At 49.9% G+C, this 24,107-nt stretch overlaps 1 protein-coding gene across 1 annotated transcript in view; it reads right to left on the bottom strand.

The window, feature by feature from the left end:
* The window catches only part of pik3r3b (phosphoinositide-3-kinase, regulatory subunit 3b (gamma)), a 102,569-nt gene that overhangs the window by 66,166 nt on the left and 12,296 nt on the right, over window positions 1-24,107 (bottom strand). The window contains exons 3-4 of the mRNA XM_023794537.2: window positions 7,093-7,188; window positions 6,390-6,467 (exon numbers count right to left, since the gene is read on the bottom strand). Of these exons, the coding sequence (XP_023650305.2) occupies window positions 6,390-6,467; window positions 7,093-7,188 (174 nt within the window). The remainder of the gene's footprint in view (window positions 1-6,389; window positions 6,468-7,092; window positions 7,189-24,107) is intronic.

Below are 24,107 nucleotides of genomic sequence, written 5' to 3' on the forward strand. Positions count from 1 at the left end.
CAGAAAGAAGAAAGATGATCAGTGTTTTTATGCTCTGTATCGAGACCTGCATGCAGATTAACAAACCCCCTTATGACAAGACGTCTGTTGTGAACAGCTAAAAGATGGAAAAAGCGTAAAACACGAAGAATAGGAGACAGAAAAGCTATAAAAATGACGCAGCTCTCTGTAGGACAGAGTGAGCAAAGAACAGGACAGAATGGGTCATAATCACATGACACAATAGGAACGAGTTACATGGTATAAGACAGAACAAAACAACATAACATGACAGAACAGGATAGAACAGAATCATGTGACAAAGGACACGATTGGGGATATATGATGGCAGGAGGTCGTAACAATAACAAGAAACGGTCTTAGAAGAACAACAACACACACAGTGTTTCTGCTGGGACACAGTTTAGAACCTCTGGGTTTACTAGCGGAAAACAGAGTAACACAGAGACAGAATCAGAATAAGGAGCTGGTGAGATGAATGAGTGCTACCAGGGACAGTCACATGACTCAGGCCCACGTTACAGCCTTCTAAACACCCCCACTGCCACACATCTGGTGGTTCACAGCAACAGAGCCCACATGTTAGTCTGCTGTCGGCCTGAATGGGCTCACAGCACCGGGCTTAAACTGGACCGGCTTCATTATCACAATGCTCCGACTGTCACCGACTTCGGCTCCCATGCTTAGTGCCCACACAATGTTAGCTATTGTCGAAATGTGCTCGGCCCTATTCTGCTGGCAGCACAGACACTCATTTTCAGCAGGGATTAGCATCTAGGACAGCTGTGCCTCATCTGACCAGCGAGAATCTGCAGGAGCTGGGAACCGGGCTGCGTCCCGTGCTGAATCACTCAAAATCCGCCCGCTGGGAAGCCCCTCCCCGCCAATTCCCCCAACCGCCGGCGATCTGTGCCCAGCGCGTGACCTCTGTGTGCCCAAACTGCACTGTTTATGCTCCTTCTGTTATTTTCCAGGAGGTCCTTCACCACCAGCTAGAAGCCGACCACAGATCCTGAGTCAGAGAAGCATTTACCATCTCTGCTCAGTACAGTCTGCCTGCTGCTTCATGATGGGGTTCTTTTAAATGCAGGACAAATTAAATGAGACTGGACATTTGAGTCCATCCATCCATCCATGTCAGGGTCGCGGGGTCATGTGAGCAGGGCCTGGTTTGTTGTTTCTGGGGGCCCCCATCCTCAGATAAATAGCTAGAGAGCAGAACCAGAAGATCGTAGCCAGCTAGCTGGTCAGCAGAACATGCAGCTTCAGCATCTCAGTAAGCAGTGGCCAGCTGGTGGCCCCCAAACCTCAGGGGTCCCACTCAAATGTTTTAAGTGGGGGATGAACACTGCTGCTGCATCAAAACATCAAAAAGAACTGGGGGGGCATCTATACAGCAGCTTTGGATCTGGGCTGGGAGATCATACCCCAGTCAACTGCCTGCATATAATAAAAAGACAAGCAAAAAAGCATCAGATGGGAATAAATTATAATCATTATGACCACAGCTTCTTCAAATAGAAGGGTGACACACTGATAAATCCTCAGTATTACACTCTTTTTATTTAAAGGTTCAGGTTCACTGATTTTCTAATTTCCAACTAAAAACAATGACTAAGTGATTGTGGGTGTTCCTCGGTTATCCATGAGAAAACCAGAAGAGGGGAAGCCCGCTCACCCTGCGGACGCCTCAGCTGCTGCCAGGACTTTTTAAGGTGGGGGGCATAAGAGTGGCCGTAATTTATATGGAGGGGCCAACCTCAGTAGCCAATGGGATGTTTTGAATCGATGAGTGACAGGGGAAGGGCCACACCAGAGGCCAATCGGCTTTCAGCCGCGGCCAGTGACACCACTTGTAAAGGTATGGGGTGGGGGATTTTGCAGAAACAGGACTGAAAATGGGCAGCCTTAAATACAGGCCGTGGTTCACTCAGGCCCGGTCGGTTCTGAATTCACGTGCTGTCAGCAGTATTTATTTGTGGCCCCGCCGGCTGCGTCAGTGGCACCGAGCGGTTTTTACCCAGAAGCCCGCTGGAGCCACACGGCCGCCACCGGCGTATGCGACAGACCACTTTCTCCCCTCAGGGTATTTCTGCAGGCGGTCTCACCGTCCCCAGGAACGGGCGGAAGGTTCCAGTGAGGCAGCGCCCTCACGGATGCGGGGGGAACTGAACTTTACGAGATGACAGGCTTCATTCCTGCGTGACTGCATGACCCAACTCCTGCTGGTGAGCTGAACCCTCCAGAACTCTGTCAACCCCCTGTCACTCCCCCTTCCCCCTCCCCCTTCCCCCCCCACCAAGCTAGGGTGCTCTGGGTCTGAATCTTTCTTTCCATCTGGATGGATAACTTTTTTTTAAAAAAAGTGCTACTGTATATGGGAAATATTTTGACATTTTGTGGGGAAGTTTGCAGAAGCCGGTAATTAACAGTAAGATGGGAAAGGCCCTGAACGGCCGGCGATTCCAAGGGCCGGAACAGTGGAATTCCGATGAGCAAAAGTATCTCAGCAAAATGGAGGATTTGGGAAGCCTGGAGTGGAGAACCGGCACAGATTCAGGCTCAGAAAATAGCGGCTAAGTGTCTCTCAGGAGGGAGGGAGGTGGTCACCCCCGCAGAGGTACACCTAGCCAAGTGAGAAGCGCACACTATTGGCTCTGTATCACATGTGGTCTAATCATGTGACCTGCAGCCACAAAATTACAGGCTAGTGAATAACTGAATGGGAAGACTAGGAATTGCTTAGGATTGCTGTTTCATCAACCCCCCAGAGGAGGGATGGGGGGTTTGGGGGCCCTCTCTGCACACCTGGGAGTACATGTGACATGCCCGGTTATCCAGCTCACCTGTCACTGGCTCCCAGTCACCATATAGCACTGGGTTATACCACTTTCTGTCGCCCCCAGTAAATGCACCCCCACAGGAGCCCAGTGCCCTTATGCATGGTTTGCTGATGGTGGAATGAGCTGCTGAACCACATTCAGTCATTATTTCCCCTCCACCACAAGCCCCATCTATTGCATGAGTGCCTCTACTATCCTGATACCACTCCATGCTCCCTGAATGCTGCACTTTCTGCTGATTTGAATAGTTGTCTTATTAGGTTCTTATTAGGTTCTTACTTCATTAACAGTTGTGTAGTTATTGTGTAGCTCCTGCTCCAGTGCTGCTGACACTCGTACCGGAGGATTCATTGGAAACTCGGCCTAAATGTACTTATGCTTATCAACTCCTCGACAGCCGTATGTCTGTAAAGTGCTATTTTCCTCACATGTGCGTCACTTTGGATGAATGTGGATAAATATGAAGGCAAATATCTTTCGTTTTTCACTCCCCCCCCACCGACTCCTGACTCCCAATCCCAGCCCCCTGTCCCCAAGCTTGCCATCTCTCCCGGGAGTGATAACCTTCCAGAGAGGTTGCTGGGACGCTTCCTCCGGCCAAATATTCAGGAGAGCTCTTCAGGGACAGCAGGACAGGAAACCCGGCGGAGAGTAAGCTGCTCCCAGCGCAGCGGGGACCCGACGCAGGAGTGACGGAAGGCCTGGAACATGCCGAATGGGGAGGGTGTGGGAAGGAGGCCGGGCGGGGGGGGGGCGGGGGGGCAGGCAGAAGGAGATGCGATTACGCAATCCGCACATGCTGACCTCTGGGCCAGGAAGTGGAGCTTCTGCTGCGGGACAGTGAAACGCAGCCCCCCCCCCCCAATCCACACAGAACAATACCAACACGATGCAGCAGAGGCTGCTGGGTAATTCAACAGGAGACTTGCGGTACGTCGTGCTGTGTGCGGGGCCAGGGCTTCCCCACCCCCCCATCCTGCCATGTCCCTCCTCGTAAACAGGAGCAGAAACAGGAGCTTCGATTTTTCAGGAGTGGCTCCCTCCCCCCCCCCCCCCCCCAAGTAATACAAGTCCCAAATCGCCTTTGCTTTGTAACAATTAACCATGTGTCTGTTAATCACACAGGATGCCGATTACAGTAATAAAATATATAACTACTTCAGCAGCCAGGGAGAGGGTTTAACCCGCTTGCTGACAGTAAAATGCATACCTTTAATGGGTTATCGACTATCGCGTATTATGACATCACCTGTAGCCAATCAGAAGTGTCCATTCATGAAGAATGACAGCTGCATTTTTCCCCCTTTCTTGCTGATCCAAGCAGTTATTCCCAAACCGGAGAACAAAGGAGGAGGCTGAGTAAATAAACAGACGGCTCTATTTTAACAGAGGAACGGCGATGGGGGCTTCGGACGGCACTTGGGGTCCCCGGGGCTCTTGGATAAGCACGCTCCACATCGAAGACGTCCGTCCATCTCTCCACAGCGGCTGAGCACAGCAGTTGAGGAGAGGGGATGTTCAGGAATGAGTCCTGGGACGTGGTGTGCTGCCTTTCATGTGTGAGAGTGGCTCCGGGCGGGAATGGCTAACAGCCAGATCGGGAGCGGGGGGGTGGGGGGGGGGGGGGAATGGGCACATCACATTATCTGGGTAGCGAGGATGGGGGGCTGCTTTAAGGGAAATGACATGCAACACGAAAGACGTGCCGTGGAACCTCAGTGTAGGGAAACCAGACAGGGAAAGGAGGGGCCGTCGTGGGAGGGGCTACACCAGGGCAGTGCTACAACTGTCCTTTCCCCTCCCCAAATAAATGTACACTAATACGTTTAAACAGTGTTGGCCATTTCTGTTAGACCCCTCTAGGAAATGCTTACCCCCCCCCCCCCCCCTTTACATCATGGGGTGAGGGGAGAGGTGTCAATGTTAGCTCGGTGTGTACATTAAACTATTTTTTTCGTTACTCCCATCTTTTGTGGGTTTATTGCAGCATTAGCTTTAGCGGTCAGCAGGGGGCGCTGGCGATGAAGCTGGCCTAGGGTGTCACATGGACCTCAACCGGCCTTGGCTCCATTGTCAGGGTCATCAGGGTCTGACTATGAACTCTGGACCCGAACAAAAAAGGTGGAGCCAGCCCTCCCAAGGCCTAGGAACCTGCCCCCCCCCCCCAACATTTTACAGCGAGTTAAACCATATACACATGTTCATGGCTTTTCCAGCATGTTCTTTCCGTCTTGTCAGGAAGAAGATTATACAACATTCTCATGGTAATATTATCATGCTATTATTAGCATTTCCATTTGGCAGCTGGGTGGCTGCCCCCTCCCCCCTTACTGCTGCCAAATGCCAGCATAACACTGTTATTTGGGGGGGAAACACAGAAAATGGAAAACATCGGCTTAACTACAACGCAAGCTGTCAGGCCGCATGACTACGGAGAGCGGGAGACGGCAGGCGGCTTTTTTCTCCGGGTTCCTGAACTTTTTAACTGGATGCAACCTTGGAAATGTAACAGCTGGCACCTTCCATCTGCTTCCAGGAAGTAGGGAATGTGTAATTAGCCATGCAGGTCCCTGCATTAGGATCCTTTGGTTACATAACAAGGGGAACCACAGACCCAAAATAAAAAAAATCAACTAAAATTAAAACAACATCCATGAAAGAGAAGTCTGTTCCTGCTTCAACTTTGACCCATGGGACGGACAGTGAGCTCCACAGGACTGCCAGAGCCTATTTGTGAGAATCACTTCCGAAGCTTCCTTTTCTGCAAGCCGAATTCCCGATCCCGTAACAGTCCGGGATGATCAGATGTGAAACCTTCACGTGACCCGGAGCCCAGGCCCACTCCGACTGGGTGTCAGATTATACTGTGCAGAGTTTTCATTTCCACTAGGGACACCAAGGTTCAACAGCTTGCCCGTATTCTCATTCAGATTCATGCGTAGCAGATGTCTAGCAGACCCTTGGCAGCACAAGTCACTTCTAATTACACGCGTTGGACCGTAAACAGAGCAGAGTAGCTCTGCTCGTGTGAATTTAGGCTGAACTCGGCTCAATGTCATGGTCTTTCCTTCCACCTGAGCCTGTAACCTTGATGCTGCTCTGGTTACCCATGCAATGGGGGTCTACACATAAAAAGGAAATGGATTGGTGACTCAGTACATTTCACAGCAGAAGCCCGTTCTGCCGCTTGGTTAACTGTACAGCACAAAATTCATCGGTGCAAAGTCCAATCCTGGTGGCTCTAGTGGTGCCATTCCTCACCATAAAAATCGGAAGAGTTCTGCCTTTAGACCCAAAAAGTGAAGCCTGCCTACTGTCAGCTGAACCGCAGCGCCCCCTTGTGGTGGTTATATAAACTCCAACACAAAACTTTACTTCCAGTCTTGCAATTTTGGCATGTCAGACGTACTGCTGTCATGTCTTCAGTCCATTCATCTGCATTGTGCATCTGCCCCTTTCACATTTAGACCTTGGCGTATAGACAGCAGGTCTTTGCTTGAATTACAGCTTGTCAAATTATGTAAGCACATGAGGGCTAGCACAAACCTGTGTCTAAGGCCTGCCGTAACTCTGGGGGTCCGGAGGAGGCAGGGGGGGCTCTGTAGAGGGCCTCGCTCTCCCATCCTGTCACGAAGGGAGGACAAACGAGATTAACAGGACTCAACAGAAGACAAAGTGTCCACCTGCGAGTGTTGAAGTGCTGTCTTTATAACCTTATGCTTCTGTGCCTGTAACCAGAAGGTTGCCGGTTTAAATCTCATCTTTAGCAAAATAGCCGCATCTCCACTGGGCCCTTGAGCAAAGGCCCTTAACCCCCTGAAAAATGCACCAGGGGCGCCAGATAAATGTCTTACTCTGCTCTTGGACCCAAAGCTCCATTCTCAGCTCTATGTGTGTGTGTCAAAGCAGAGCATGATGGGATACGTTAAAAGCAGCATTCCAATGTACCTGTACTCACACTTGAACAAATAAAGCATCATTTTTTTTGATGTTATGATTTATGCACATAACAGAACTAAACTGGTCTGTACTTTGATATTGGTTTGTCCTGATAAATATGCATCAAACATATATTTAGTAAAATTTAAATAATATGAATGATAAAGAGGCTGGAACTCAGATGTCTTCCGCTCTTTAATACTCATGATCTGCGCTACACCCATGATGGATTATGGGTAATAAACATGAGGGTGAGGGGTGAGGCTCGCACGGTGCTGCGGGCTCATCCTGGCTGACGGGGAAGACTCACCATCTCTCTCCAGGGACTCGGTGAGTCTCAGTATCACCAGGGGGGCCAGGTCCGGAAGTGCCGGCGCCTCGGAACCATCCACCTGGCCGGGGGGCCCTGTCAGAGGAGGGAGTGACCGTTCACGGTTAGTGGCTGCACCGCTTGCGCCATAATTCTTTTATTAAGCTTCTTGTCCACCAGCATCTATGCCCACAAACACGCACACAAACACACGCAGACGCACCGAGAGCTGAATTGCCGGTGGCCCTTTGCAACCTAGTTAGCATGCGATGCTAACCAGCTGGGGACCTTCGGTGGATCCACGGGTCGCTCATTTGCATGAGCGAGGCCGCCGTGAATCATCCCTCCAGCGTGAGAAACGGGAGGTTGAATGGGAGTCAGGCGGTTCCACACCTGCCACGAGTGCTGATAACAATCTGCCTCCAGGAAGAGCACACAGAGACCTTCCATTTCCCGGAGATTATGGGAAAAATAAAGCTTGGGAGGGCCATTTTACAGCTGCATGTGTTAACATTCCTAAAGCAATCAATAATCAGGGTAATTCACCTTCTGATATGAGCAGAGTGTCCTGACCTTGAACTACAGCACCAGCTGAGGTGAGTCTTTACTCCAAGGTACTGAAACGCAACATCTGCTAGCGGGTGGATTTCAGAATGGAATTTTTCCAGGAATAATCTCAGAAGATGAGGGGAGGGGGAGACACACGTCCTGTGATGGGGCGTGGGGTGTGTGTGGGGGGGTATGTGACAGCCTGGTGAGGCAGAAACTTTTTGCTCCAGTCAAACCCAGAGAGGAACATGTTCAATGGCGCGACAAGAACGTGGCTTTCCAGGACACCGTTATCCTTCGTGCAGGAAGTGGGGCAAGGCTGAGAGTCACGGAAGAAACTGTCACACTCAAGTCTGCGTAATAAAAGCTGAGCACCTTATTTACAACAGACACACGGAAGACGCACAGAAGACACGAAAAAGACATGCATGAGAGATATGCCAGACACACGGACGATGTGTAGGACACACAGAATATATCTGTAAGACACACGAAAGACACACACCAGGCACATGTCAGACACAAAGAAGGCTTATCCAAGACACATACAAGACACATGTAAAACACACGGAATACACAGAAGACACACATAAGGCACACGCTTGACATACAGAAGACACACAGGGACCCACGTAAAAAGCTCTTGGGTGCCCCATTCAGAACAGTGAAGATAAACCTGCATAAGCTTTCAAACGGGTCCACCTTGGACCTAGACAAGGAAGTGGCAGGCCTGGTACTCAAAAAGACAACAGCTGGGGGGAAATTTTCATTGAAAAAGGCACTGAGGGAGGGGGGGGGGTTGTAATAAGCGGGCAAATTAGGCAGGAGGGTGTGAGACAGAGAGCCTACGACTGGCACACGCGTGTACAGACGACACGCTGGTGCCCAAACAGCCATGCCTCCCGTATGCGTTTGCCAACAGTGGGGGGCAGTTTACAGCATTTTAATTTGCCCCCCCCCCCCCCTGCCTGCCATCCTCGGTTGAGCGACATTAAAATCCTCGAAATGCTGCAATGAAAACGAACAGCAAGCGGTGGTGAGCCGCCTTGGGAAAAGGCATCAATCATTGGAGCGAGCAGAGAAAATGCCAGGAACCGAAGGGGCACACCGTAGGACTGGGGGGGGGGGGGCATATCCGGACAGCGGCATTTCCAGCATCAAACGGAGAGATCCAGCTCATTTGTGTACAGTGGCTCGATTACAGCCTCTGTCAGAAGCGATCGCTGAGGTAATTACTCACTCGGTGCACTGCATGATGGGGTGGTGGTGGTAGGGGGGGGGCAACGATTTAGCACAAGAGAATACATGGGGGGGGGGGGGCCTCTGAGCTAATTTATGATTAGGTCTACAGCCAACCGGTCTGAAGAGCTCAACCCCCATGTCGAGGGGGTATTTAAGGTAGTTTGGGGGGGGGGGGGGGTCGTCGTCCCCACCACCACCACCACATTACAGGAAGAATTGGATTGTGGGAAGAGTGACAAAGCCCTCAGTACAAAGGACCGGCACCCATCTAAGCCTGAAGTGAATGAAGGGCCCCGTGTAAACATCCGGGGCCCCATGTGACCCGTGCCGGTGGATGGACGGCCCCAGCCCCCCAAGTCCAGCCCCCCTTCACATCCGAGGTGCAGGATCTAATCTCTTTGTTTGTTCAGGAGGCCTCGGACGGCTGTGTCTGGGAGGATGGGAATCATTTAGTGATTGGCGGGGGGCTGGTCAGCATTGCAGGCACGTTCGGGCCCCTCGTCCCGAGTCCTTTTACAACAACAGCATGACTTTGGAAATTATTTATTGATCAGGGTCTCCAGAGGGCCCCGGGTTTATCAAGTGTGCGGCCGCCTACTTAATATGCAACTGACTTCTCCGAGCTCGCAATTTATGATGTGTGACCTTTGGCCGCATCTACGCCCTCGACGGCGTCGGACACAGCAGCGGCATGCAGAAAAGAAACAGAGAGATGTCCTAAATGCGCATTGCCTCCATATGCAAGAATCTGTCAGACATTTGCTGGACTTCACACACACACACACACACAAAAAGTTTCAAATGTTAGTCGAGATCTTTTTTCCAGGGAAACAAAGGATGTTTTGTCTTGCTCTTTGTGCCCAGCAGAGAATGCAGCTGCTGAACTCAGCCGTGACGCCTTCCCATCCCACTAGAGGGAGCCCTCAGCCTGACTGGACATCATAGCAGCCGTGCAGAGCTCTTGAGTTGATGTAGCTGCCAGGATTTTTCATTTCACTTTGTCTGAAGCCGTGAACATTCTGACGCGGGAAAGCGAACCCACATACTGAATTGATAGCTTTGTCAATACCTGGGTTTAACAAAACTGACTGATCCTCTCTTTCTGTCTCTCTCTCTCTCTCTCTCTCTCCTCCTCTCCCACACTGCGCACCAAACTTGCCCTCATTTTTCACTGGCCTGCCAATACCTCGATGCGGTCGCTAAGAGGTCCACTCCAGAGGTCGGACGCCCAGCCTTGGCGCCGACACGTGCAGCCAATTGAGGGAAGGAGACCGTAACGCCCCGTGGAGGTAAATCAGTAGCTACAGAGTGGGGTGGGGGGAGGGGGCATCAGCAAGGGGTGAGCAAAGACGGGTCAGAGGCACGCGCAGGGGGTCGGAGGTTACAGAGATGACACCCATCCGGCACCCAGAAGTATCTGGAGATGCACTGTTCCACGGGACATCACTGCTAATGTGGCATGAGCCTTTCATCCTTGGCACGTGCCCGTCAGGAACGTAGGGCCGTCCCGCACGGAACCCGAGCCTCTTCTGCTGCCGGCACGGATGCATTGAACTCCGCCATGGTCGCCCAGACGTCACAATGGAACCGGAAGGTGAACAAAAGAAAGGTCAAAGGTAAAGTTCGGAGTCATTTGACCTGGGTTTGGTGTTTCGCAGACCCCCTCCGATCCCAGATGCTTAAAAAGCCTCAGTCCCATTTCTGTATGTCGAGTCCCCTCCATCCATCCTCCATCCATCCTCCATCCCCCACATGCACGAGCATCACGTGGCGGTTGTGTCGATTACCACGAGTGTGAGCCGCCTGAAAAGCCCCCGGCCCCCACTTCAAAGGCTCTCCCTCCGCCAAGCAGATCTGGAATATGCCCCCCCCCCCCACGCCCCAGTGGATCGATCAGCCATCCTTTGTTCTGAGCTCCTGTCCGGGACCGGCACAGATTAATGGGCACATGCTGGGCAGGGCTCCTTTCCGTGCCTGGGGGAAATCGGAGAATCCCCCCCACCCCCACTGCCAGCCATCCAGCTCATATTTCTTGTCAATAAGAGTCCTGTGGCCCCCTCCTGGGTGGGGCTGTGTTCAGGCCGAGTCGCCCACACATTAGGTTTGTGGTCAAGACAACTCTGCCTTTGCCGACCTACAAATAAATCCATTGCTGAAAGGGGGAGGGGGCAGATTCAGAAGCAGTGACCCCCCCCCCAAAGCCCCCAAAGCCCTCACCCAATCCAGGAATGTGTGCCTGGAGCAGGAATACTTACCAGGGACTACCTTATCACACCAAGGGGGTGACAACCATGGATGAGTCATATTTGGAGCCAGACGTGCTGATCGATCAAACTCTGCACCCGAAAACTGGGGCAGGACCACACAAGGTACAGTAGGGAGGGGTCGGGACTGAAGCCTTTCCCAGGGAGGGGTGAACCCGGGACGGGACACCACTCCATCGCAGGGCTACATAGGCGATTTAGAGGCAACAGTTAGCTGAACGTGAAGTCGACGTGTAAGGCAAACAAGCAAACTCAGACACAGAGGGCAGCTGAGATTTTAAAAATGTGACAAAAAAATTAATGACTATGGATAAACTGGAAGACGCTTTAAGAACAGCTGCCTGAGGATATCTTGGCCAAACAACCCTAACACTCAGGAGTTGGTCAAATGGACAAAAAACCACCTCAACCACAAAGCTCATGTGCATTCGGTAGGACAAATAAACATACAAAGTGACACGTAAAATATTTTGCGCCCGAGTGGGGTATCAGAACATGGCCTGAAAACCCGAACACCGTTCCCGGGTTTGGCCACACTGTGAGTACTGACAAGCTCGCAGTGCTGGGCCCGGCCAGCTGGCGTCCCGCTGAGACCTATTCATTGGTGCATCAGTGCTAGAGCCTCTGGCTGAACCTTACTGGGAAAAAAACAACATCTCATTTGGGTTTACTCTTGGACCGGACAACTACGCTCCACATAAACTCGGTGGTTCATTAGGGGGGAAAACGGGCCAGCTGTCACAGGCCGATCCACGAGGATGAGGAGGCATTGGGGGAGGCAAATGAGGATCGAAAGTTAAAGGGAGGGCATCATATTAGGGTGGGGGTTCTGCCGCTGTACCCATGAGGAGAGTGCTGATCCGGAACCGATCCAAGTCGTGCAGCTGCAAAAACAGCGGAACAACTATCAATGCAGCTCATCTGCAATCTTGACAGAGTGTAGCAGGGATAGTAAAACCATTCAAACCCAGAGGTGCTAGACAGGGGTGCAAATGTCCGACATACAGGATTTAAGCCAGAGTTTCCAGAAAACAGCCACCGGGCAAAGATGGCTCTGCCCCGACAGTCACATGCTCCCCATCAGCCAGTGGCGGAAGCTGGCCAGAGGGGTGGAGGAGAGTGAGGGGAGACGGAACACATGGCTCTTAATTCAGAGCTACATACCCAGTCCCGACCTCATCAAGTCCTCTAGGGTCACCTCCTCCACGTCTGGAAAAATGTCTTTGGATTTGGCAGGGAGGGATGGACTAATGTATGGCCTATCCTAAGCTACAGCCTAAGGCCCCGGCAAACATCAGGGGCCCCGGCAAACATCAGGGGCCCCACATGGCAAGACCTGGTGCCGACTGTGCAATATTCTCCCTCGACTGGCAAATTTTACTGCCAGCACCCCCCACCCTGATCAGTAAACTTTACTGCTGGCACACCCCCCAACCATGCACCCCACACACTAATTAGCGAATTATTGACGTTGCATTGGTTTTAATTCTCTCTCAATTTTCCTTCGGCTTAGAAAATACCTAAAGTGCCCTGCTGGAGGGGCCCAGAGAAGTTAATCAGTTAATCCACCCCTGGAGGCAGGATGAGTAGGGACAGCATTAAAAACACACACAACATAACAAGACAGCATAACGTAGCTGCGTAACGGGGCTGAGTAAGGAGACCGCGTAACAAGACAGCATTACGAGACTGCTTAATGAAGCGGTCTGACACGCTGATAAAACGAGGCGATGTAACGAGACGGCGTAACAGGTCTGAGTAAGGAGACCATGTAACAAGACAGCATTACGAGACTGCTTAATGAAGCGGTCTGACACGCTGATATAACGAGGCGATGTAACGAGACGGCGTAACAGGTCTGAGTAAGGAGACCACGTAACAAGACAGCATTACGAGACTGCTTAATGAAGCGGTCTGACACGCTGATATAACGAGGCGATGTAACGAGACGGCGTAACAGGTCTGAGTAAGGAGACCGCGTAACAAGACAGCATTACGAGACTGCTGAACGAGGCAGTGTATTGAGGCTGCATAACGAGGCGGTGTATTGAGGCTGCATAACGAGGCGGTGTATTGAGGCTGCATAACGAGGCGGTGTATTGAGGCTGCATAACGAGGCGGTGTATTGAGGCTGCATAACGAGGCGGTGCATTGAGGCTGCATAACGAGGTTGTGTGGCAAGGTGGCGTAGTGATACTCCATAACTGTGTAACAAAGCTGTACAGCGATGCTGCATAAAGAGAACTCCCCTCCCCTCCTCTGTAACATCAGTGCCCCACTCTGATCACCAACACCACAAACAAACCCAAGTGAGCTCACAGCAGAACCCACACAGGGAAGCTCCTTTAATCATCACGAGACACGGTGATGTTCCCCCCCTGACAAACGCACTGGGCCAGAGACAAAAGGAAGAGCCTCATTAGGTGTCCACGCCCCCTGCTGTCCCAGATAAAAACTGCACTTTGATACTGCCTACATTAATTACCACTCCGAAATGAGCACAAGTATACATAAAGCAAAGCGATGGCACTCTCATGTTCTTCTGCATTTACCAAAACCATCAGCCCCCCCCCCCCCCAGCGAGAGCGCAGGACCCCTTATGTCTGCCTGCCGCCACGGGCACCGAATTCATCTGCCGGTGTAACGAGGGACCCAAGAACAAAGGCATTTGCTTTCATGAGTCCTCCACGTCAGGGGTATGCCCCTCTAGGAGGTGATGGAGGTGTTGGGGGTGAGGAGAGGTGTCAATCCCCAACTCATCACGCTGTACGCCACAGCCCTTAGCCAGATAAGCCTTAGAGAGAAAAAACGAGTGCATTTCAAAAGAAAACAAAGAAACATTACTGAGGAGACAAAAAAGCTCAAAGCTGTCCCATCCAAGCATCTCCAGGCAGAACTGGGGCGTTCAAGGGATGCAGCAGGATTGGTAGAGTAAGCCTCGGCCTATGCTGCAGACCTTGTCCTCTCGCCGAGGGATACGTATTCATCAGGAGAGATTGGTAACACTGGTCTACATGAACGTTAAGAGTCACAATACAGGCGTCTGGTACCGTGTTTGGAATTCGGAAAACATACGGCGTGCTTAAACTGAGCCCTCCCTCATAGTGCCTGATTCTGGAACATTCGATGGTGCAGCCCCCCCCCCCCCTAGTCAATCAGCCTGAAGAAAGGCGAAATCTCAGAGAGGCCTGTGATCCCCTTGGGCTGTGATAGAACCGCGTTACAACAACCCAGTGAGAGGCTCCCACGCTCCCATGCCAAAGCAGATCCCGGATCTTTACATCTCGGGCTGATCCACGGTCTGAGATGGAGCGGATGTGGGGGGGCGGGGGGGCTAGGCGGCGCCGTGCTCTTCATCTGACAGCTTAGAGACGTGGCCCCCGCATGCGGGAAAAACCAATGCCACCCTAATTATATAAATAGGTCACAGTTTGAGAAACCAGGTTAAAGTGAGGCGGCTTGGTAGGTAGCGGCACAGGGGAACAGCGGCGCCGGGGTGTAAAAACACGGTAAATCGGCCGAGAGGGAAAAGGGGACAGGCTCCATAATGACCCATAAGTCTTTGCTTTAAATTCATCCTGCCCATTGGAATCCTACGATTCTCTGAGAACAAAGCCGCCCGCATATTACACATTTTATTCTGAGAAAGGCTCCTGCCACATACTCTGATATGTGTATACCCCCCCCCCCACCAACCAAAATCTGGGTCACTGGAGCCTTTACAGTGTTTTTTTGAGCCTCGCCGGGGAGGTGGTGGAGGGGGGGGGGCAGCATACATCAGGGTTCAAGGGAGAATGTTCAAAATGTACCGGTGATATGGTCGGTAAACAATAACAACAACAAAGTCACGCTCCCAAACAGACTACCCACAATGCACTGGGGCACACACCTCAGGGGTGAGTGAATCTGATTCCCACACACAGGAAGACAGCCTTTCTCCATCAGCCCTGGTGTCACGGGACGGCTGTTCAGAACGCGCTTTTCAGGAAAAACCTATCGTAGAATGATCAAGGGCCAGTAAAGGAGAGATTAACACTTGTCCCAATCAGAGAATAACACTTGATAAACATTCTAATGTCTCTCTTCTGTCTCTCACTCATAGAGGCCAGTGTATATCTCAGCAGGGTGGGGATCTGTAGGTTGTGGGTTTAAGTCTGACAGCTGGCGGAGTAATCATATCCCATTGGGCCTTAACCCCAGCCGCTCCAGGATCACTGGCTGACCCGGCTCACTGACCCAGTGCTTTCTTAGCTTGTACGTTTCTTTATACAAAAACATCTGCTAAATAAATAAATGTAAAAACACACACCAACTCCCTTTCCAAGCTTGTCAGAGACTGGAGGCTGCAGCCTCCAAAGAGGACCATGGGTCTGATCCGCCCCCCCCCCACACTCGACAGACGTGGCTAAAAAACCAAAGCTGAAAATAATCGTCCGCCTCCATCTTGGTGTGAGTCACCGTGGCCACATGCAGACTCTGTCATCTTAATCACACACTCAATCGCGGCGTCGCTCAGAGGCAAGGCGAGCGACGCTTATGGAGGCAGCAAGATTGAGGTCAATCCCAATATTCTGCTGGGAGCTCTGCGAGCACGGGGACAGGGAAAAGAACTTCTAGGATCTGGATGGTGGAAAGGACACAAAGCGAGGACTCTGGACGTGAACCCTAGTGACGTGGCACAGCCTCTATGGCTAAAAATTCTGTCACCACTAAAGTAACACTTGATGTTTCTGGGGCCCCAGTCAAAAAGTCACTTTCGGGCCCCCCACTCCCCCCAGAAGTTTCAAACACTAAATAAATAGCTAGCGAGTAACGTCAGAAGACTGTCGCTAGCTAGCTGGTTAGCAGAACATGCAGCTTCAGCATCTCCTAAATAAGGAATGTGGTTATTTAATATTCTGTGAAGTGACTCTTTGTGGCCAACAGGGGGCCCACAAACCTCAGGGGCCCCAACACAAGCACATGATTTCAGTGGTGGGAAACACCACCGTTGGTCAGACTGACCCCAGGGTGACCCCGAGTTACTGCAACGCCAGCAATGTGAAACAGTGCTGAATACAGCAGTGATAGGTACACTGTACCTAACTTGGTTAACCAAGACCGATGAGCGACTGCTAATTATTACAAGAGTCCGCCATTAGCATAAGTGCAAATTCAGCAAGTGCAATCAAGAGCAACACTGTGGCTAAAATAGTCTCTAAAGAACTGAGCAAGCGGAAAATATGTACAGCTAAATATCAGCGTATGCCCTGATAACGGCAGTCTTTTAATCTATTGCAGGGCATATGCAGAAAGTTCCTGTTTACAAAATGAAAAACGATCTCTTCATGAAGGTGGCAGTAGCTGCTTTGAGTTTCACATTTGCCTTTAGGTTTATTGGTATAAAAAGATTTAATCAAAACAAAATTGCTCATTCGTTTATTTTAAAAAGACACAGGGAAACACTTTAATGGACAATGGATCATTATGAGGGGAAAAAAAAAATCCATAAATTAGTGATAATTATTTTGCAATGCTTACCATTTCCAGACAAGCTCCTTAGAGCAATCATGTACGCTTAGAAAGTTGTTTGCTACCTGAAATTTCACAACACAAGTCAACCTGCAGTGAGACTCTTATCTGTCAGAGACATTCCACACTGGGAAGGAATCCAGCTAAAAGCCATGTTAGGATCTCTGGGAAACTTTGACGTGAACTTTGAGATCCCCCTCCCCCGTTATCGCAAAGACAGGCACCCCCCCATGCCCTACTCACAGCCTCCCCTCCATCCGCCTGCTTCCTCCACACAAACGACACCTGCAGAGAAATGGTAGCGGGCAATCGGAGCTGCCTTCCTTCAGAGCGAGGGATTAATCGCCATCGAGGACAGGCAAGGGAGAGGAGGAGCTTAATGCCGATTTATCTCCCCCCTCCCTACGCCGTTCCCTGGAGATGCTCCTCTCCGGACACACCTTAACGTCCCGAGTCCTGCGGATTTCCTCGGAAGAATCGCGGCTGATTACGGCACTGCCCAGGTTGATTTGGATTAACTGGAGCATAAGGGTCTTACTGTATATTGGCAATTACATGCCTGATATGATTCATAATCCGCAGACTTAGAGGTGTCTGCTCCCAGATTCATTTAAGTCATCTTGCATTATTTTTCCTTTGCTTATCTGCCGGTATAAGAATGGCATTTAATAAAACACACATAAATTACACGCGGAGCCTGTGTAACCCTATTCAGTCAGGAAATATCATTTAAATACAAACCACCAGCTGAACAAACGCATGGCTGCATCTTCCAACAGTGCACATAAAAAATGGAAAAATTAGTAATCTAATAAAAGGACAATTTCATTTTCCCTCTCACTAAACAAAAAAGCGCTCGATTTCACTGCTTTCCTGTAACCCTTTTCCCCATGCAGGGAACACATGGGTCGCATTAAATCAGAAATGGGAAAGGGCAGAGCTGGAACTGGAAGGCCAGATCCGACAGCCACTGACATCTTCCAGAAGGATGGTGTAGAAGGCAGACAGGCCACGTGACCAGATTCATTTAGGGCAGATTCACAGGGCACCTGATAGAGGTCAACATCACAGACCGTTTCTCAGCATTAAGGCCACTGGAGGCCAACATAGTACTGTATAAGCAAACAAACACATGACTGGTGAGCAAGCAGCCGAACAGCACCCCCTAGTGAAAAGGCCGCACTACCTCAAGAACACCAACTTCATCGCACAGATCGTGGGCAACAACACTATTGTACTGCACCTATACTTCTTAGATTCTACTCCATCTATGGGCGACGTGCAATATACTATGACCAGTGGGTCACTTGCTGGTTAGGGTCGCTTGTAACCCAGTAGCAGAGTACTCAGCTTGAAAGTAAACAAATTGGTAAACAAATATAATTATAGACTGGCATTAAAAAATTCATCAGCTAAGCAAATAAAATGATATAAGCAAATAAAAATGAAAAATCCTAGCTTTTGGGAGTCATCAGTTCTTTGGGATGTAGGCAGGTATAGCAGCATCAGTAATATATGCACTTTATTCAGGTGCAATTATTCACAGTCATACACCTAATATATTTGACTGTCAGTTTGATTGGGACAATTTCTATAAGACCCGCTGCTCTGAGATATAAATCACCTACGAGGAATGTGGTAAACAAAGTAGGCGGAAAGGGATTTATTTTTCCAGAGCACCTTTCGTAGTGGTTATTAATGGGACACACATCTCACTCATCATCATTCATGCCGACATGGCCGCCATCAGACCCCCGCCAAACCTGCAGAAATCCAGGGGGGGGGTGCGGCTTGACGTGATATTACAGGGTCCCCTCTTTGTTTTTTTGGCCCCCGCACTGAAATATGAGATATGAAAGAAAAGAAAATCAATGGAAAATTGAATTGTGTGATGCTTCTCTCAGGCTGCCCATCTACCTGTGTTTTTAAATGCACTCATTTATTTAATTTGGGAGGGAAAATACCAGAAAGGTGGCGTGTGGGGTTCTGTCCCCCGCTGTCACCTGCTGTGGTGACTCTTGCCATGACCTAGCTCCATGATGTTATTGTGCCGGTTATTAAATGGTAGCTCGAGGGCGTGAGATGGCCATCCATTAACCTTGGACCCTAACCCCCCAACCAGGGTGTCGCTGAGGGGACAACCTGCATTATCAGGGTCAACGGCACCTGCCCCATCCACATCACTGGCAAGCTGTCCTATTTTCTCTTCATTTTCTTCCACATTTTTTGGCATGGGTTTTCTTCCCAGTGTAAGGGCAGAGGGCTTGGAGAAGATTCCAAACAGGAGGTGGGAGAGGCGCATTAAAACTAAAAGCTTCAAGTGGACATCAATGGCAAACTGAACAATAAAAATTAAAACGACAATGTACACCATTCAATCGGACCAGGACCAGCCACCACAATGGTGAGTCATGAACTCTGTTTCCAGAACAGAGAATAAGCTTGGCGCCGTGATAATTATCAAGAATCGATGTACATCTGTGGCAGAAGAGTTAAAAAAAAAAAATCAGGTCATGAAAAATACAGGTGTTGAAAGAGGACCGAGTCTATTTCGAGACAGAAAGAGGAGGCACAGCGAAGCCTTGGGAATGAAGAGCGATGGAAGATTCTGGCATCCGCGGCCGATCCTGGAGCTGACACAGGCCAGTCCGATAAAGAGGAGCTGATGTAACATCAGGGTGGAGTGACCTGCTCAGACCTCGACTGCAGGCAGCTACAGTATGAGACACTGATTCTGCTCTGCGGGGAAAAACCAGGAAATAAATGGGCAAATTTGAATTGCTAATTTTCTATCCCCGGCATATAATATCACATAGCTTGGGGTTTCATCCATGACTGCGTGTGCCGCTGGGGGGGGTGGGGACCAACATGGAGAAGAAACAATTAATCAGGGCCGCTGGAGATTCCCGGGGCCCGAGCGGAAGCAGAAATCCTCCAAACCCATCCCTTCCCGTTGAAGTCCCGCAGCACGAGCTTTCCAAGCATCAAGTGAGACCGGACCAGCTTGGGTTTGCGGCCGTTTGAAGGAGTCCTTATATAGACGACAGCATTTTCTCGAATAGCTAACAGCTAACAGAGTTAAATGATCGCTATATAACTGCAGGAATGCGGTTGCTAACACGGCTACTACTAACAGCTAACAGAGCTAAAGAATCGCTACAAAAATGCAGGACACGGTCACTAACATGGCTGCTGCTAATAGCTAACAGAGCTAAATGATCGCTACATAAACACAGGACACAGTCACTAAGAAGGCTACTGCTAATGGCTAATAGAGCTAAATGATAGCTACGTAAATGCAGGACACGGTCACTATGATGGTTACTGCTAATGGCTAACAGAGCTAAATGATAGCTACGTAAATGCAGGACACAGTTACTAATGTAGCTACTGCTAATGGCTGTTAGCCGCTAACAACCCCAGAGTTATGTACTGATTAAACTGGGCTGCAGCCCAGGACCCCAAATGTTTTTTCCTGGTTGTTAGAGAAGCATTTAATACAGTAGGTAGGGGCCCCAACAGTAACTTTAGCCCCCTAAATTGGATCCTGATAACAGAGGCTGTAGAGGAGGCTATAAGCGGTTACTGGAAACATTCTCTGAGAAGAACAAAGTTAAATGCAGTTTAATTTCAAAAAGCTATAAACTGGTTAATATTTACATTCAAGGAAAGTAACTTCCTTATAGAATGTTTACCGTGCAGCCAGCATTGTACCTGCATGATAGGAGTGTCTCAGCTGGACAATACTGGGCACCTTAAAGACAGCTGGTGGCGACGAGGCCACTCCCCCCCCCCCGCCCCCCTTCGTCATGCTTCATTAAGGGCCTTGTCCCCCGCACTACATCCTGGGAGCGGGCCCGCGCCACAGACTGTCATCTCCGACGCCGTGGCAGAAGGCTTGGGGGCAGCTGTTGTTTTTGACAAGATGTTCTGCCAGGATTGGTTTTACAGCTCGGGGTGTGCGATGTGTACTGTTTATGTAAGTCCACCATTGCGAGTGTGTGTGTGTGTGTGTGTGTGTGTGTTTCTGTATGCGATTGCCTGTGTCAGTTTTATTTTTGATGGCGTGGTGATTCATGCTGCCCAGTAAAGACAAACTACTGGGAACAGCAAAGGCTCCTTTTGTGTAGACCAGACGCTCTTCAACGCTCAGCAAAAATATCACAACATGGATATAAACAATGACTTGGGCAGCATTCATAATGTTCATAATGTCCTAGAAGTCGCCCCTTCTCCAAAAAAAATAAATAAATAAATAAATGGAAGATGAAATATAAAATCCCACTTCAGATATGTCTTAAGGTTTAAGGTGGTGAAAGAGACGGGTGTGGAAAGCCATGAGTATCAAGGACAGTCCGTCACACTGAAGAGGCACAGGCGATAATTCAGGATGGCTCTCCGCTCCTGGATGTCCTCCAAGTTCAGGCTAACACAACAGAGTCACCATACATCACTGAGTTAAGGCAACATCCCACTAGAGTCTAACCCGAGTGACATGCTGAGGCAATTCAACTGCTATAGCCTCACTGAAGGAATTACAGTTATGATTAATAAGAAATGGAAAGAAAATGATCTTAAGATATTCTTGGCGATTTCCTATAAAACCCTTAGCACAAATAAAAAACTTTTAAAATGTTCTTTAGTATTTTTAAGGATGTTCCATGTGGCTTCAGTACATTTATCCTTAACGTAATCTGTACAGATAAAACAACCAGCTATTATACTGCAATATACATATTAAATTTCAAGAAATGTACTGAAGAGTACATTTACACAACAATTACCATTCTGAAGAAAACAGTAATATAAGACGGATGGACATTTGGTTTTTGGACAATGCCTGGCTTCTTCAGTGGAGGTAGAGAGGTCTTCTCCTCAAAAATCTGTGAGGGCGTCTTGCTCCAGGAGAGTATAGGTGTTGAGCTCATTCATGTCTGTAGCCTTGTTGGCCCAGTACAGGCCCAGGTTCTGCTCGAGGGTCAAGAACAGGTTGAAGCCGGTCGGATGTCATGGAAAACTGATGTTTAAAGCAGATGTGACAGTTTTGGGGGGTGGGTGGGGGTCACTGTAAGTCCCTCAAGGTGAGGGAACAGCTTAACCGGGTTAACTGAGAAGGCAAGAGAACCAGTTAACCGGGTTAAGTGGGACACGTGTTGTTCAGCAGCCCAGTCATGCTGGCCCGTTGTCAGTGTGTACGCAGTGCGTATTTCTTGAAGTGGCCGTCCAAAACGTTCTGCTTCGCTGGCCCGGTCGTCACGGGACACCGGCATCAGTCACGGCATAAACTCGCCGTACTGTTGAGCGGGCGCGGGAACGATCTCCATCGTACGGATGGCTGAGCGACCTCCCGTGACCCTGCTGAAAGTTCCCACAAATCTCACAGATTCTAATCAAGCCAAAAGGCTCGGAAAATATGCCGGCAATGACAACATCACAGAAAACGCTGCTCAGAGGTCACTCTGAGATATGGGGGTAAGCGAGGGCCCGTGTTGGCCATCATCCGAAATTGTACATGGTGAAAACGTGTAAGATTAGCTATATGAAAGGCAAGAAACCTACTCAGTAATCACATTGCAAATTTGGGGGAGGGGGGGGGGGGGGGGTTAATTTGTGGCACGCCGGGTTTAGTTCCCCCCGAAAAGGCTCCAGTGGCACAGCATAGACAACCTGACCCTGAGCTCAGACCCAAAGCTTCACTCTCTCCTGCAATGTGTGCGCTTATGTCGTAATCCTAGGTTACATAAGACAGTGTATGTGGAAATGAAGGAACTCCTATGCACTGTGCAAATAAAACACAATGTTATTTCGGAACATTAGTGCGCAGTTTGTTTTCCGCTGCCGAGGCAAATACAGTATGTAATTACTGACGCTACGATGCTAAGCTAAGCCAAAGCGTATGTGCAAGGCTCCGAACACAACAACCCAGATCAGAGGCAGAGCAGAGCGGCTTTCTTGGCGGCAGACGGGCAATTACGCAAAACAAATAAGCCTGAGCGGAGACAGAACGCATCTGACGGCCGGCTGGTGAGATCACTTGCATTGGGTTTTTTGTACCGACCAAACCCCCCCCCCCCCCCCCCCAGTCTGAGCCTCCAGCAGACAGATGGGGACCAGCATCGCCATCTCCCGCACCGAGGAAGCTCAAGACAAACCCCAAAGATATACATTTTTTTTGAATCATTATTATTGGCAGAGGCAGACACACCTGTGGGATCACTGGCCTCCCTATTCACAAACGATCTAACGGTGGGGGGGCTCCATGCGCGAGCGGCCTATCAGGCAGCTCACTTATTCTCGGGGTGGGGGGCTCTGTGTGTATTTTAAGAATGGCACTGGAGGGGTTGCAAGGGGTCCCAGGTGCGGGGGCTCAAGAGATGCTTCTGGAACTGACGGCACCTTCGTCATATATCTGCTTATTGGCTTCATTGGACTCAATCGCTCCACCGTGCCTGATCCTCGACCCAGCAGACCCTGACTGACCATCGATATGCAGGTTCTTAGGATACTCCTATCTCCTTAGATCTTCTCCACAAAGATCAAACTGGGGCATGAGGCTCTTCTCTGCTTCCAGTTACTGATAGATCTCCCTGAACTACACATTTAAGTCAAGATTAACAGCAACTTCACAGTCACAACAGGTAATGCTAAACCTATAGCTTGAACTTAAACACAACAGTTTGCAGAACCATGTATCCATCCATCCATTTAATCATCAGCAAACATAAAACAGCCTATCCCATAGGGCACAAGACAGCAGATACCCTGGGTGGGATTCCAGTCCATCACAGGTCACACACACAATCACCATACTATTGGAAATTCAGAAACATAAACTCACCAGCCTGTCTGTTTATAGACTGCAAGATGTAACCAGCATGTCACTGGGAGAACATGCAGACTCTACATATGTGGAGCAGAGGCGTACGAAGGTACGAAAGCATCTGCATTGTTCTTTTCAGTCTCTGGGATGCAAAGCTCCTTCCTACAAGGACCTTTGTTTACCTGTCCCAAAAACAAAAGACCTCCAGCACTTCTCTAAGGATGAGTGAGGGGGCTTATTTCAATATCTCCTGACGGCTGGCACATGAAGACACACGGGGGACAGGCAGATGGGTGGGTGCTTGGGGCCCCACACCATCATGGCAAGAAGCCAGTAAGCTGAACGGCGTCCCACAGACGCAAAGAACAGCGTGATGGCGAGAGCCGACAGCGGCGGGAGACGGCGGATTCTATCCGAGGGCTGATACACGCGCGCCGCCGGCATGGCGTGGTCAAGCAGCAGGAAAGACGCTTCACAGACTGATGTTAGAGACCCCCAACCTGCAGCCGATGGAAGACACGGTCCTCAAAAGGCACGATAATCATTAAACCAGCAGGCTGTTCGCCTTTATCTCGTCCCCTGAACCAGCACTAGAGGGGGGAACTGCTTCAGGCTACGGTCACGGAGCC

This window comes from Paramormyrops kingsleyae, chromosome 15, assembly GCF_048594095.1.
Source record: "Paramormyrops kingsleyae isolate MSU_618 chromosome 15, PKINGS_0.4, whole genome shotgun sequence".
NCBI classification, from domain to species: domain Eukaryota; kingdom Metazoa; phylum Chordata; class Actinopteri; order Osteoglossiformes; family Mormyridae; genus Paramormyrops; species Paramormyrops kingsleyae.